This window comes from Scyliorhinus torazame, chromosome 13, assembly GCF_047496885.1.
Source record: "Scyliorhinus torazame isolate Kashiwa2021f chromosome 13, sScyTor2.1, whole genome shotgun sequence".
NCBI classification, from domain to species: domain Eukaryota; kingdom Metazoa; phylum Chordata; class Chondrichthyes; order Carcharhiniformes; family Scyliorhinidae; genus Scyliorhinus; species Scyliorhinus torazame.
The window spans coordinates 129,981,470-129,997,630 of NC_092719.1; the positions used below are offsets into that span (position 1 = coordinate 129,981,470).

At 51.9% G+C, this 16,161-nt stretch overlaps 2 protein-coding genes across 3 annotated transcripts in view; one reads left to right on the forward strand and one right to left on the reverse strand.

Annotated features, from left to right (window-relative positions):
• Window positions 1-3,321, forward strand: part of sumf1 (sulfatase modifying factor 1) — a 296,237-nt gene extending 292,916 nt beyond the window's left edge. The window contains exon 8 of one of the 2 annotated variants that reach the window (XM_072472147.1): window positions 2,770-3,321. In XM_072472147.1, the coding sequence (XP_072328248.1) occupies window positions 2,770-2,814 (45 nt within the window). In that variant the 3' untranslated portion in view covers window positions 2,815-3,321. The remainder of the gene's footprint in view (window positions 1-2,769) is intronic. The other variant, XM_072472144.1, reaches the window with a different exon arrangement.
• Window positions 1-16,161, reverse strand: part of setmar (SET domain and mariner transposase fusion gene) — a 39,927-nt gene that overhangs the window by 11,074 nt on the left and 12,692 nt on the right. The gene's annotated exons all lie outside the window — the stretch shown is intronic.

Here is a 16,161-nt window from a genome sequence, read left to right on the forward strand (position 1 = left end):
GGGGGGCTTCGCCTCCTTCCACATTAGCAAGATCCTTCGCCGGGCTACTAGGGACGCAAAGGCCAGAATTCCGGCCTCTTTCGCCTCCTGCACTCCCGGTTCATCCACTACTCCAAATATTGCTAGCCCCCAGCTTGGCTTGACCCGGACTTTCACCACCTGAGATATTGCTCCCGCCACTCCTCTCCAGAACCCCTCCAGTGCCGGGCATGACCAAAACATATGGACATGGTTCGCTGGGCTCCTCGAGCACCTTCCACATCTGTCCTCTAACCCAAAGAACCTACTCAACCTCGCCCCCATCAAGTGCGCTCTGTGGACCACCTTAAATTATATCAGGCTGAGCCTGGCACATGAGGTGGAGGAATTAACCCTACCTAGGGCATCAGCCACAGACCTTCCTCGATCTCCTCCCACAGCTCCTCCTCCCATTTACCCTTCAACTCTTCTACCAGCGCTTCCCCCTCTTCTTTCAACTCCTGGTGTATTTCCGACACCTTGCCCTCCCCGACCCATACATCCGAGATCACCCTATCTTCAACTTCTTGTGCCGGGAGCAACGGGAATTCCCTCACCTGTCGCCTCACAAAAGCCCTCACCTGCATATATCTAAAGGCATTTCCCGGGGGTAACTCGAACTTCTCCTCCAGTGCCCCTAGGCTCGCAAACGTCCCGCCGATGAACAGGTCCCACATTCTTCCAATCCCCGCCCGATGCCAGCTCTGGAACCCCCCGTCCATCTTCCCCGGGACAAACCGGTGGTTACCCCTGATCGGGGACCACACCGAAGCTCCCATTGCACCCCGGTGCCGTCTCCACTGGCCCCAGATCCTTAGCGTTGCCGCCACCACCGGGCTCGTGGTATACTTTGTCGGCGAGCCAATCACAAGTTCTGGCTATTCTCATACTGGTTGCTCTAGCCCCTCTAACTAAAGGTTTTCTCTCCCCCTCCCTCTCTTGCTGCTCCTCCAGAGACAGAATCTCTGGTTGGAGTAGCACCTGTGGCAGGAAGAAGGAAGCCTGTGATTGGGGTTGAGGAGCCTTTATTCTGGCCGGTCCCACTGTCCCCACCCAGGAAACGTTCGGCCTGTGTTGCCAATCGCTTCGACCAGATGTTGAACAAACAGTCTGACACATTCAACATCCTCCAAAACGTCAAAGGCTGTAATTTATAGAATCCTAATAGTGCAGAAGAAGGCCATTCGGCCCATTGACCCTCTGAACAAGCACCCTACCTAGGCCCACTCCCCCACCCTTTCCCCGTAATTCCACCTAACCGTTGGATATTAAGGGGCAATTTTAGCATGGCCAATCCATGCTCATCTTTGGACTGTGGAAGGAAACCAGAGCACCCGGAGGAAACCCACGCAGACATGGGAAGAACGTGCAAACAGCACCCTGACAGTCACCCAAGGTCAGAATCGAACCTGGATCTCTGACGAATTGAGGCAGCAGTGCAAACCACTGTGAAACCGTGCTGAATAAGAAAAAAAAGGGGCAGCTCAAAACCCAGAGTGGGGGCCGGCGTTAGGGTAGGAGTCTGTCCCGGGCCAGAGTTGGGTTACGGATCAGGTTCTCTCTCTCTCCCCCATGTTTGTGTTTCCATTTCCCGTTTACTTCTCTTCCCCCTAGTTGCTCTCATACAGGTACTATTTCTTCCTTTACATTGGGATGACCGAACGTAAACAGAGTGACCGCTTTCTGGAACATCTCCATTCTGCCTGCAAGCCTGACTCCGAGCTTCCTGTAGCTTGTCATTTTAATTCTCCCCAAGTGACCCACATTTCTTGCTCCCTCTAGGACCTTTCTGTCCTTGACCTGCTACAGTGTTCCAATGAAGCCCAATACAAACTCGGGAAACAGCACCTGGGGCGGGATTCTCAGCCCGGGGCCGAGCCGGAGAATCGCCGCGACCAGCGCAAATCGCGCCACGCCGCCCCAAGACGATTCTCCGCAGAGCGTGGAAGGGTCCGGGGGCGGCCTGTGGGGGGGCCTCCGTTGTGGCCTGGCCCGTGATCAAGGCCCACCAATCGGCAGGCCAGCCTCTCGTGCTGGGGGCCTCCTTTCTCGCCAGCCCCTGTAGCCCTATGCCATGTTGCGTCGGGGCCAGCACGGAGAAGGGAGCCACTGCACATGCGTGTGTTGGCGCCGGTGCCACTGCGCATGCGCGGATCCCACGGCGCCCAGTTGACGCCGGGATCAGCAGCTGGAGCGGCGTGGGCTGTTCCAGTGCCGTGCTGGCCCCCTGTAGGGGCCAGAATTGCTGATCCTGAGGCCATGTTGACGCCGTCGGGAAGTGCCTCTTAGCCTCAGGATCACAGAATCCCACCCCTCATCTTTCATCTCAGCACTCTATAGCCTTCTGGACTCAACACTGAGTTCAACCATTTTAGACCATAACCTCTACCCTCCATCATGTTCTATGTGGGCTTTTCTTTAAAGTTTTTTGTTTGCTGGCTGTTACTTTATCCCTTCAGTTTGCATTCAGATGACTGCTGTATTGCCATTCATGCCTCATGTTTGTTTCACCACTACGCCCAGTAACACTGGCTGCTGCATCATGGAACCTTTTCGTCATTTCATCTCTCTTGCCCTCCACCCTATCATAGATCTTACCATTTGTTCATCCTGCCCCCCTCACCTATTTTGGCTTTAAAACTCTTACAATTCAATTGTGATGAATAATCAACAAGCATGTTAACTTTTTTCTTCACTCCACAGATGCTGCCGAAACCTGAACATTTATAGCATTTTTTGTTTTTATTTCAGATTTCCAGCATCCTCGGTATTTTGTTTTTGGACTATTCCTTCTGAGCTGCCAGAGTCTAGTATTGCTCGGGAGATCAATTGGCCGTTCCAGGAGACTCCCGCCCAAAATGGGCTGCTTGGTAACCCTGTGTCAGAGGTGCTGCCCTTCCGATGGGGTGTCGGACCAGTAGTCCATCTGTTTATTCAGCTAATGTAATGAGTCCCATTTTGACCCAGCAGTTCAGAAGAACACCCTGCTCAACATTCCTCTCAACCAACATCTCCAAAAACGGACTAATTAGTCGTTTATCTCATTGCTGTCTGTGCTGTGAGCCAAATGAATGTCACGCTTGTTTACATAACAGTGTCTGCACTTCAAATTAATTTATTGCACTGAATCCCTGTGGGATGTCCTGGGAGATGTGATAAGGTACTTTCAAAATGTGAATGTTTTCGGTTCTCAAAGGCAATTTCCTTGGTGTACAGCACCATCTGCTGTTCTTCTGTTTTTATTATATGGAATCTCCCTGCTACAATGAGCCTAAAAATGCTAAGGCCTTCGAGATATATATATATATGTGTCGGGTCACTAAGAATCACATCATAATCCAGATGCGATCTGTTTAATACAAAGTTGATCATGTGGTGAACCACTGTTATAGGAGATGTAATGTAGGACCTGCACTACAGGTTCGCCGGTAGCTCCTGCCGGCTGGCTCCGCCCACAGTGCCCTGCCATTTCCCCAGCTGCAGCAGGAATACGCATCTGAGTGTAATAAAGCCACAGTTGTACCCAACTTTAGTCTTTGTGCAATTGATCGTGCATCAGATCAATATAATTTTTTTTCAAATGTTATTTTCACCCTGTTGCAAATAAAACTAAACATGCAGTTTTTCTTTTAAGAATCTCGCAGGTAAAATAATGCCACAGCCTTCCACTTGCTCTCATCCTCTAGCCTCCCCTCTGCTAATCTGCATTCCGAAGTACCCAGCTGTAGCCAGACAGAGTTGAATGTTTTCTCCTCAGACACTTGCTGATTGCCATCAAGGGGATGATCTTCTACAGGATATCCCAGAGGACCACTGAGCTGACATAATCAAGATTGTGTTCGCTGAGTATCCCCTGCTGTTTGGAGAGTTTGTGTATAAGACACGTGTTAACTTGCCAAGAGGTCGAAAGTTCTGGTCAATCAATGTCATGATTAGCTCAGTATCGAAACTAGTGCATGCAGTTTGGCATCACCCTGTGGCTGAAATCTGCATTACACTTGCAATGTTCAACACACCTTTGGTCACAGTGCCTTTAGAAATCATGCAAAATACCAAACTATTTTAGACAATGTGGAGGTAAGCTCAACAAATTAAAAATATATATATTTCTTGACATTCATTTGCCATACAAATGCAATGCCAAGCTTGCAGTTTAAGAGCTTGCGCAGCTATATTGCTACATTGTCAATTATTCTCTTCAAATTAGTACAATTTCAAAATTGCTGTAATCCTCGAGATACCTGCCTTTAGATTTCTCCAACTATTGCTGTCTCTCACCTCCCATTTCACTACAAGGTTTCAGAGCATTTCATCACCATCACTCCCCATGTCCAGCTCCCCCCCAGCCCCCTCCCCAGTTCAAATTCTTTCTTTGAGTCTGCTTTCCATCCCACCCACAGCCCTTCCTGGTCAAAGTCTCTGATGACATTCTGTGTGGTTGTGACCGCAGCTTATTATCCTTCCTCAGCTTCTCCGAAGCACTTGACCACATCATCCTCCACGAAGCCCAAGCCAATCCTTAAATTATGTCTCTTTTCTAGCTATCTACTGAAACTCAACTTGAGAGTGTGCACCTTCACCTCATCCTGTCCATCGCCAGTACAATCACTGAACTCTCCATCACTAACTCACCCCCCACTGCAATCTTTGTTCAGGACTTTTCCACCTCCGTACTTACCTCTCCAAGACTCTCCTTGCTGGCTCCCAAATTAAGCCCAACACAAACTCCAACTTGTCTAAAACTCCATAACCCACACAAAGCCCTTCTAACACCAGCTTTCAATGGCTCCTTGTCAGAGTCCTTATCCTCAGATAGCAGGCCCAGCATGGCCTCTTTCCCTGCGCCAGCAATATGTCCCTGCTTGAACTCGCTGCACTTTCAACTCTGGTGTATCGTCACTGCCAGACCATTTGCATGTCTTCCCTTATCAATTCAATTCTATTCATTTGAATCATAGAACCATGGAACTCCTACTGTGCAGAAGGAGGCAATTCAGCCCATCGAGTCTGCACTGACCCTCCGAAAGAGTACGCTCCATAGGCCCACCTTCCCAGCCTAACTGCATAACCCCACCTAATCTGCAAATCTTTGGACATTCAGGAGCAATTTAGCATGGCCAATTCACCTAAGCTGCACATCTTTGGACTGTGGGAGGAAACTGGAACAACTGGGGGAAACCCATGCATACACGGGGAGAATTGAATCCTGGTCCCCGGTGCAGTGAGGTAGCAGTGATAACCACTGTGCCACCATGCCACCCTTTCATTGTATGCTTGATGCGACCATCAATTCACATGAGACGAAGAGTTGAAGTGAACAGTGGTTTTAATCAGCTAAATTTGTGCCTGCCTGCGACTGCTCTGTACTGAGTGCCACCGACAGGCTGCAGATCTATATACCTCCTCTGAGGGGGCAGAGCCCACAAGGGCATCAACATAATACAATACAATGTAATGCGTTACATTGGTGAATGGTAGCAGTAATACATTCACCACATTCACCCCCTGTTAAAAATCGATGTCCAGCTGGGGTGAATTGGGCTCACAGATCGAGTCTGTCCGGCGCCTTGATCGTTCGCTGCGATCGTCTGAGCTCTGGCTTCGCTGCGGGCACGGGTGTTGAACTCGTCGCTACGGGCACGGGTGTTGGGCTCGTTGACTCCGGGAGCGTGTCGCCTGGAGTTTCATCACTGTAGGTCGGCGATGGGGCGAGGGGGTTGTAGGTCATGTAGGGGCGGGGGCGGTGTTCGGTGTAGGAGGGGGGGGGGGGGGGGGGGGAGTGGTAGGTGATGGTCGCAGGGGAACCGGCGGGTGCCAGATCCTGGAGGGAGACTGTATCTTGTCGGCCGTCGTGATGCGCCACGTAGGCATACTGAGGGTTGGCGTGAAGGAGCTGGACCCTCTCGACCAGGGGATCGGACTTATGGCTCCTCACGTGCTTTCGGAAGAGGACAGGCCCCGGCGTTGTCAGCCAGGACGGAAGCGAGACCCCAGAGGTGGATTTCCTGGGGAAGACAAATCGGCAGTCTTGAGGGGTCTCGTTCGTGGCTATGCAGAGGAGCGACCGAATTGAGTGGAGTGCGTCGGGGAGGACCTCCTGCCAGCGGGAAACTGGGAGACTTCTAGACCGTAGGGCCAGAAGGACGGCCTTCCATACTGTCACGTTCTCCCTCTCCACCTGTCTGTTTTCCCGGGGGTTGTAACTGGTAGTCCTGGTCGAGGCAATGCCCTTCCCGAGCAGATACTGACGCAGTTCGCCGCTCATAAACGAGGAGCCCCGGTCACTGTGGACGTAAGTGGGGAAAACGAACAGGGTGAAGATGCTGTGCAGGGCCTTAATGACAGTGGCCGCGGTCATGTTGATGGCAAAGGGGAAATGGGAGTATTCGTCAACGATGTTAAGAAAATACACGTTGCAGTCAGTGGAGGGGAGGGGCCCTTTGAAATCGACGCTGAGGCGTTCAAAGGGGCGGGATGCCTTCACCAGGTGGGTCTTGTCTGGCCGATAGAAGTGCGGCTTGCACTCCGCGCAAACTTGGCAGTCCCTGGTCATGGCCCTGACCTCCTCGGTGTAGTAGGGCAGGTTGCGGGCCTTGATGAAGTGGAGAAGCCGGGTGACCCCCGGGTGACAGAGGTCATTGTGGATGGCCCGGAGTCGGTCATCTTGCACGCTGGCGCATGTGCCGCGGGACAGGGCATCTGGGGGCTCGTTGAGCTTCTCCTGACGATACACAATATCGTAATTATAGGTGGAGAGTTCGATTCTCCACCTCAAGATTTTATGATTCTTGATCTTGCCCCACTGTGTGAACATAAAAGGCTACCGATCGTTGGTCTGCGACGAGGTTGAACCTCCTACCAGCCAGGTAGTGCCTCCAATGCCGCACAGCTTCCACAATGGCTTGAGCTTCTTTTTCGACCGAGGAGTGTCGAATATCGGAGGTGTTGAGGTTAGGGGAAAAAAAGGCCACTGGCCTGCCTGGTTAAGGGTAGCGGCCAGGGCGACATCTGACACGTCGCTCTCCACCTGGAAGGGGATGGACTCTTCCACCGCATGCATCGCGGCTTTGGTAATGTCTGCCTTGATGCGGCTGAAGGCCAGGTGGGCCTCTGTCGTCAGGGGGAAGCTGGTGGCTTTGATAAGTGGGCGGGCTTTGTCCACATAGTTGGGGACCCACTGGGCATAGTATGAAAAGAACCCGAGGCATCTTTTCAGGGCCTTGGGGCAGTGGGTGAGTTGCAGGAGGGGGCGCATGTGGTCGGGGTCGGGCCCTAGGACTCCGTTTTCCATGGCATAGCCGAGGATGGCTAGTTGGGTTGTGCGGAAAACGCATTTCTCCTTGATGTAGGTGAGATTGATGGCTTGGGCGGTTTGAAGGAACTTCTGGAGGTTAGCGTCGTGGTCCTGCTGATCATGGCCGCAGATGGTGACATTATCCAAGTACGGGAACGTGGCCTGCAGCCCGTACTAGTCCACCATTCGGTCCATCGTTCTTTGGAAGACCGAGACCCCGTTGGTGATGCCGAAGGGAACCCTGAGGAAGTGGAAGAGGCGGCTGTCTGCCTCAAAGGCAGTGTAGTGGCGGTCTTCCAGGTGGATTGGGAGCTGGTGGTATGCGGACTTCAGATCTACCGTGGAGAAAACCCGGTAGTGTGCAATCTGATTCACCGTGTCCGCTATCCGGGAAGGGGATACGCATCGAGTTGCGTGTACCGGTTTATGGTTTGGCTGTAGTCTACAACCATCCGGTTCTTTTACCCGGTCCTGACGACCACCACTTGGGCTCTCCAGGGGCTATTACTGGCCTCGATGATCCCCTCCCTCAGGAGCCGCTGGACCTCTGACTTGATAAAAGTCCTGTCCTGGACACTGTGCCACCTGCTCCTGGTGGTGACGGGTTTACAGTCGGCGGTGAGGTTCGCGAAGAGCGAGGGAGGGGTGACATTAAGGGTCGTGAGGCTACATACGGTGAGAGGGGGTAGGGGCCCGCCGAACTTCAGGGTCAGGCTCCTGAGGCTGCACTGGAAGTCCACACCTAACAGGAGAGGAGCGCAGAGATGGGGGGAGGACATATAGTTTAAAATTGGCGTACTCGGCGCCCTGTATCGCAAGGTTCGCGACACAGTACCCCTGGATCTTCACTGAATGTGATCCAGAAGCAAGGGAGATTGTTTGGGATGCGGGGGAAATCTGGAGGGAAGAGCACCTTACCGTGTCTGGGTGTATGAAGCTCTCCATGCTCCCAGAGTCAAACAGACAGGGCGTTTTGTGCCCATTGACCCGGACGGTCATCATCGAGTTCCTGAGGTGCTTGGGCCATGACTGGTCGAGGCTGACAGCGCCGAGCTGTGGGTAGCCTGTGTGGTCGGAGGTAGCAGAGTGGTCCCAAGATGGCGGCCCCCATCGGTCGCATGTGTCGGGCGGTGTTGAAGATGGCGGCCAAGATGGTGGCCTCCATTGGTCGCATGTGTCGGGCGGCGTTGAAGATGGCGGCCCCCATGAATCGCACGTGTCGGGTAGGTTAAAAATGGCTGCCCCCACGGGGCTAATGACGCGTCCGAAGGGGGCGGTACCGGCAGGCACGCAGCCACGCTGCGGGGTCTGCGGGCCTGTGAGTCTGTGAGCCGGGCCTGCGATTTAGGAGCTTTGCATCAGGCCAGGCAGACTTTGGCAAAGTGTTCTTTCTTGCCGCAGTCGCTTCAGGTCGCGTTCCAAGCCGGGCAGCGCTGCCCAAGGTGCTGGTTCTGGCTGCAGAAATAGCAGGGCAGCGCCCCGGGTTGGGCGGGCAGCCGTGCGGCTCAGGCCTGGGACACCCTTTGGTCGGGTGTCCACGAGGGAATCGCGTGGTCGGAGGGGAAAGCATTGAGGCTCTGGAAAGCTATTTCTAACGAGGTGGATAGTTTTACCGTCTCTTCTAGGTCGAGGGTGCCCTTTTCGAGCAGGCACCATCTGACATAGTTGGACCGGACTCCAGCCACATACGTGTCCCGGATGGCAAGTTCCAAATGCTGTGAGGCCATGACGTCCTTGTAGTTGCAGTTTTGAGCGAGTACCCTCAGGTCGAGTAGGTATTCCTCCAGCGATTCCCCGGGGCGTTGACGACAAGTGGTGAGGAGATGCCATGTGGACACTTCGTTCACTGGCCTCAAGTAGTGTTTTTTCAGGATCGCGACCGCTTCTGCGTACGTGGTCGCTTCCTCGATAAATACGGAGATTCGGTGGCTCACCCGGGCGTGGAGTAGATTCAATTTCTGTGCCTCTGTGACGGCGGGTGAGGAGGAGGCGGCGAGGTAGGCCTCAAAACAGCGGAGCCAGTGCAAAAAGATTCCTTTGGCTTTAGCTGCCTGTGGGTCGAGTTCCAGTCGATCAGGTTTGAGGGCGACTTCCATATCAATATCTTAGCTGATTAAATTGTTGCGACCATCAATTCACACGAGACGAAGAGTTGAAGTGAACAGTGGTTTTAATCAGCTAGATCTGTGCCTGCCTGCGACTGCTCTGTACTGAGTGCCGCCTGCAGGATGCAGCTCTATATTCCTCCCTCGAGGGGGCGGAGCCACAGGCGGAGCCCACAAGGACATCAACATAATACAATACAATGTAATGCAATACAATGGTGAATGGTAGCAGTAATACATTCACCACAATGCTTATAATACACACCTTGCAATTCAGAATATTTATTATTATTGAATTTCATTTGCCATTTGTACATGCAATTTAGACAATGTTACATAAAAAAGTGAAAATAGACCACACACACCCTCGAGCTGACTCCACCATTTAATGCGTCCATAGCTGATCTTGGGCCTCAACTTCACTTTCCTGCCAGCTAACCATATCCTTCGATTCTCCGAGAGACCAAAACTCGAGTCAATGAGGGAACATCCACAACCCAATAAAATTTACCCTTCATTTCTTAGCCAGATTCCTTTCTCAACTTTGTCATCAGCAAGCTCAGATTTGTTTTTGATAATCAGGTAATTTATTGTGAATTACAAGCAACCAATTTTTAATGACTGATCTATTTAAAAGATTATAATAACGGCACCAACATCTCTCTCCTCTCTCCCCCCCCCCCCTTCAAAAATACAAGTTAGCTTATTTGGTTAAACACAATTTATGATCTAAAAGAACTGTTTTAGCGGTGATGAGATATGTACCATATTCCATCCTCAATAAACCAATATAGTGTCAAAGTAGATTAAGCTATTTCATTCAGTCAATTTAAACAATTTGATTTTTAGTCAAATCATATAGTTATTTATGAGTTTGTAAAAGCGACAAACCTTGATGCACCTGTGTTCAATAGATACTGAACGCAGATGTACAAGAATAGGATTCTTTACAACATTTACAGGCTGAACTCCTGATAATAATGCTAAATAAAATCCCCCTCCTGTTGGACATTACACTTCTCACCAATAGTCACTGATTCCTTATTCCTCCATCTACAAGTTTGCTGATGACACGACCGTAGTGGGTCATAGAATTTACAGTGCAGAAGGAGGCCATTCAGCCCATCGAGTCTGCACCGGCCCTTGGAAAGAGCACCCTACCCAAGCCCACATCTCCACCCTATTGCCGTAACCCAGTAACCCCACCCAACCTTTTTGAACACTAAGGGCAATTTAGCATGGCCAATCCACCAAACCTGCACATATTTGGACAGTGGGAGGAAACCGGAGCACATCGAGATCTCAAAACAATGGGTCGGATCTCAAACAACAGTGAGTCAGAATACATGAGAGAGATAGAGGACCTAGTGGCATGGAATGACAACAATCTCTCCCTCAATGTCAGCAAAACTAAGAAGCTGATCATTGACTTCAGAAAGCGAAGTGTCGTACACACCCCTGTCTGCATCAATGGGGCTGAGGTGGAGATGGTTGACAGCTTCAAATTCCTAGGTGTGCACATCACCAACAATCTGTCCTGGTCCACCCACGTTGATGTTACGATTAAGAAAGCACAACAGCGCCTATACTTCCTCAGGAAACTAAGGAAATTTGGCATGTCCACATTGACTTTTACCAATTTTTACAGATGCACCATAGAAAGCATCCTATCTGGCTGCATCACAGCCTGGCATGGCAACTGCTCAACCCAAGACCGTAAGAAATTAGAGAGTCATGTACAAATCCCAGTCCATCACGCGACCCCACCTCCCATCCACTGACTCTGTCTTTATCTCCCGTGGCCTCGGGAAAGCAGTCAGCATTATCAAAGACCCCTCCCATCTGGGGTATTCTCACTTCCACCCTCTTCCATCAGGCAGAAGATACAAAAGTCTAGGGCCAAGAGCAGGGGAAGTCAAGCTAATTGGACAGCTCTTTCAGCACAGGTGCGATGGACCAAATGGCTTTCTTCTGTGGTGTATGATTCTCAGCCATGATCACTCATTTAATCCCTTTTGCTCTTGACTCAGTGAGCCAGAGAAGACACAGCCAGAGTGAGACACAGCTAAGAGTGAGTTTGGGAATTTGAAGCTAGGTGGGAATTCGAAGATTGGGAGGGGGGGGGTGCATTATCTCCCTGGTAAGTGACTGGTAAGTAGCTTTTCTTTCTTCTTTTTCTTTTCATTGATATATTTATTTATTTTTTCTTCTTTTTGGGGGGGAATTGTAGTTGTGGAAGTTAACCGAAGGTTTAAGACATGGCAGGAGATCCCAGGCCCGTGTAATGCTCCTCGTGTGCGATGTGGGAGCTCAGGGATACGTCCACTGTCCCTGGCTCCTTCACGTGCAAGAAGTGTGTCCAGTTGCAGCTCCTGTTAGACCGCTTAACGGCTCTGGAGCTGCGGATGGACTCACTTTGGAGGATCCGTGATGCTGAGGACGTCGTGGATAGCACGTTTAGCGGGTTGGTCACACCGCAGGTGAAAGTTACTAAGAGAGATAGAAAATGGATGACCAAAAGAGAGAGCAAGAGTAGGAAGGCAGTACAGGTGTCCCCTGCAGTCATCTCCCTGCAAAGCAGATATACCGCTTTAGATACTGCTAAGGGAGATGGTTCACCAGGGGAAGGCAGCAGCAGCCAGGTTCATGGCACCGTGGCTGGCTCTGCTGCGCAGCAGGGCAGGAAGAAGAATGGCAGGGCTATAGTGATTGGGGACTCAATCATAAGGGGAATAGTCAGGCGGTTCTGCGGACGCAATCGAGACTCCAGGATAGTATGTTGCCTCCTTGGTGCAAGGATCAAGGATGTCTCAGAGCGGCTGCAGGACATTCTGTCATGGTGCACATTGGCACCGACATTATAGGTAAAAAACAGGACGAGGTCCTACAAGCTGAATTCAGGGAGTTAGGAGTAAAACTAAAAAGTAGGACCTCAAAGGTAGTAATCTCAGGATTATTACCTGTGCCACGAGCTAGTCAGAGTAGGAATGTCAGGATAGAAAGGATGAATACATGGCTCGAGAGATGTGCAAGAGGGAGGGATTCAAATTCCTGAGGCATTGGAACCGGTTCTGGGGAAGGTGGGACCAGTACAAACCGGACGGTCTGCACCTGGGCAGGACTGGAACCGATGTCCTGGGGGGGGGGGGGTTTGCTTGGGCTGTTGGGGAGGGTTTAAACTAATGTGGCAGGGAGATGGGAACCGATGCAGGAAGTCGGAGGGAAGTAAAACAGGGACAGAAACAAAAGGCAGTAAGGGGGAAAGTGTAAGGCAGAGAAGCCATAGTCAAAGGGCGACAGTACAAGGTACAGTGACTGAGGGGTGCTCAGTGAATAGGCCCAGTAATACTAAAAGGAATAAAACGGGAAGTAAAAACATAAATGGTAAGCGACGCAGCAGGCTGTTATATGAAGATATGGGTTCAACGACAAGGAAAATTAGGAGAAAAGTTAAGAGGAAATATAACTTAGGAGAGATTACTGATCGAGGTGTTAAGATTCAAAACAGAGACTTCCGGGTGCGGCGATGACCTGCTGAGTCGCACGTTTCGGCACCTCCCGTTGGAACGGACTTTTGGGCTCTTATTCGGAGCCCCAACGGCAATTTTTGACGGCTAAAACCATTGTGCGGTGAAATAGAAGGGAATCCCCCAGGATATATATGGAGAAAGAAGAGCGTAGTGGCTGGATTGCAGAGGATCCTCAGGAGCAGCGGCAGGGAAGGGAAGCTCGAAGCAAGATGGCGTTGGAAGGTGGCTGTTCGATGTGGGGCCCGGAACAGCAAGAGTTCCTGCGGCGCTGTGTGGAGGAGCTGAAGGAGGAGGTGTTGGCCCCGATGCTACAGGCGGTTGAAGGGCTAAAGGAGGCACAGAAGACCCAGGAATTGGAGCTTCGTGATGTGAAGGCAAAGGCTGCTGAGAATGAGGATGAAATACAGGGCCTGGTGGTGAAGACAGAGACGCACGAGGCACTGCATAAAAGGTGTGTAGAGAGGCTGGAAGCCCTGGAGAATAACTCGAGGAGGAAGAACTTCAGAGTTTTGGGTCTTCCCGAAGGTGCAGAGGGGGCGGACGTCGGGGCATATGTGAGCACATTGCTTCACTCGTTAATGGGACCGGAGGCCCCAACGGGCCCCTTGGAAGTGGAGGGAGCATATCGAGTCCTTGCGCGAAGACCAAAGGCAGGAGAAATACCTCGAGCCATAGTGGTGAGGTTTCACCACTATAAGGACCGGGAGATGGTCCTGAGATGGGCGAAAAAGACACGGAGCTGCAGGTGGGAGAATGCGGTGATCCGCGTGTACCAGGATTGGAGTGCGGAGGTGGCGAGAAGGAGGGCGAGTTTCAATCGGGCCAAGGCGGTGCTACATAGAAAGAAAGTTAAATTTGGAATGCTGCAGCCAGCGAGACTGTGGGTTACACACTAAGGGAAACATCACTACTTCGAGACGGCAGAAGAGGCGTGGACATTTATTGTAGAGGAGAAGTTGGACTAGAGTGGAGAGAGAAAGAGTTTCTGTAATAAAGTAGGGGGGGGATTGTATGGGACGGGGAAGGGGAAGGGGGGGGAAATTTTCTCTATTCCCCTCGTTTGGGGGGGGGGGTATGGTGAACTGTGGGCGCCGGTGGGGAAGGAGAGGGGGAAGGAGAGAGGGAGCTGCGCCATTAGGGGCGGGGCCGAGTGGGAAACGTGGGCTTTGTTCCCGCGCTATGGCAATTGTGGCGGGAAAGGGAGCGCAGGAAGGAGGGGGCCTCACACAATGGGGGGCCAAGGATAAACGGGGGAAGCCGAGGTCAGCCAGAGTTTGCTGACTTCTGGGAGTAACATGGGGGGAGCAATTGCACTAGAAAGGAATCTAGCCGGGGGGGGGGGGTTAACTGGGTTGCTGCTGCTAAGGGAAAGGAGGAGCTGTTATGGGGCGGGGTGGTCGGGACGGGAGGACACCGTCGGGGGGACAAATGGGAGTGTGGGAACCGGGTGAGGAGCTGGTCTAAAAAAGGGAATGGCTAGTCGACATGGGGGGGGGGGGGGGGGTAAAGAGCCCCCTGACCCAGTTGATCACGTGGAATGTGAGAGGGCTGAATGGGCCGATTAAGAGGGCAAGGGTACTCACGCACCTAAAGAAATTAAAGGCAGATGTGGTCATGCTACAGGAGACGCATCTGAAACTGGCGGATCAGGTCAGATTACGTAAAAATGGGTGGGACAGGTATTTCATTCGGGCTTGGATGTGAAAAATAGAGGGGTGGCTATATTAGTGGGGAAACGGGTAGTGTTTGAGGCGAGGACCATAGTAGCGGACAGTGGGGGTAGATACGTGATGGTGAGTGGCAGATTACAAGGGGAAGCGGTGGTTCTGGTGAACGTATATGCCCCGAACTGGGATGATGCAAACTTCATGAAGCGTATGCTGGGGCGTATCCCGGACCTGGAGGCGGGAATTTGGTAATGGGGGGGAGATTTCAACACGGCGCAGGATCCAGGACTGGACCGGTCCAGGTCTAGGACCAGGAGGAGGCCGGCAGCGGCCAAGGTGCTTAAGGACTTCATGGAGCAGATGGGAGGAGTAGACCCCTGGAGATTCACTAGGCCCATGAGTAGGGAGTTTTCCTTCTTCTCCCATGTCCACAAGGTGTATTCACGGATAGACTTCTTTGTCCTGGGAAGGGCACTGAACCCGAAGGTGACAGGGACGGAGTATTCGGCCATAGCCATCTTGGACCATGCCCCACATTGAGTAGATCTGGTAGTAGGAGATGAAAAGGAACGGCACCCACTCTGGAGATTAGATATGGGACTGTTGGCGGATGAGGGGGTGTGTATAAGGGTGAGGGGATGTATCGAAAGGTACCTGGAGATTAACGATGATGGGGAGGTTCAGGTGGGAGTGGTCTGGGAGGCACAGAAGGCGGTGGTCAGAGGGGAACTGATTTCCATAAAGGCCCATAAGGTGAAACGAGAGAGTAAAGAGAGGGAGCGATTGTTGAGAGAAATTTTGAGGGTGGATAGGCAATATGCAGAGGCTCCGGATGAGGGACTGTACAGGGAAAGACGAAGGTTGCATACGGAATTTGACTTGCTGACTACGGGCAGGGCAGAGGCACAATGGAGGAAGGCACAGGGAGTACAGTATGAGTACGGAGAGAAGGCGAGCCGGTTACTGGCCCAACAATTGAGGAAGAGAGGGGCAGCGAGGGAGATAGGTGGGGTGAGGGACGAGGAGGGTGAGATGGAACGGGGAGCAGAGAGGGTGAATGGGGTGTTTAAGGCATTTTATGAGAGGCTGTATAAGGCTCAACCCCCGGAAGGGAAGGAGGGAATGATGCACTTCCTGGATCAGCTGGAATTCCCGAAGGTGGAGGAGCAGGAGAGAACAGGATTGGGAGCACAGATGGAGGTGGAGGAGGTGGTAAAAGGGATTGGGAGCATGCAGGCAGGGAAGGCCCCGGGACCAGATGGGTTCCCGGTGGAATAGGAAATACATGGACCTACTAGCCCCGCTTCTGACGAGAACCTTTAACGAGGCCAGGGAAGGGGGGACGCTGCCCCCGGCGATATCGTTGCTCCTGAAGAGGGACAAAGACCCGCTGCAGTGCGGGTCTTACAGGCCTATCTCCCTTCTGAATGTAGATGCCAAGCTCTTGGCCAAGGTGATGGCGACGAGGATCGAGGATTATGTTCCAGGGGTGGTTCACGAGGATCAAACTGGGTTTGTTAAGGGGAGACAGTTGAACACTAATATAC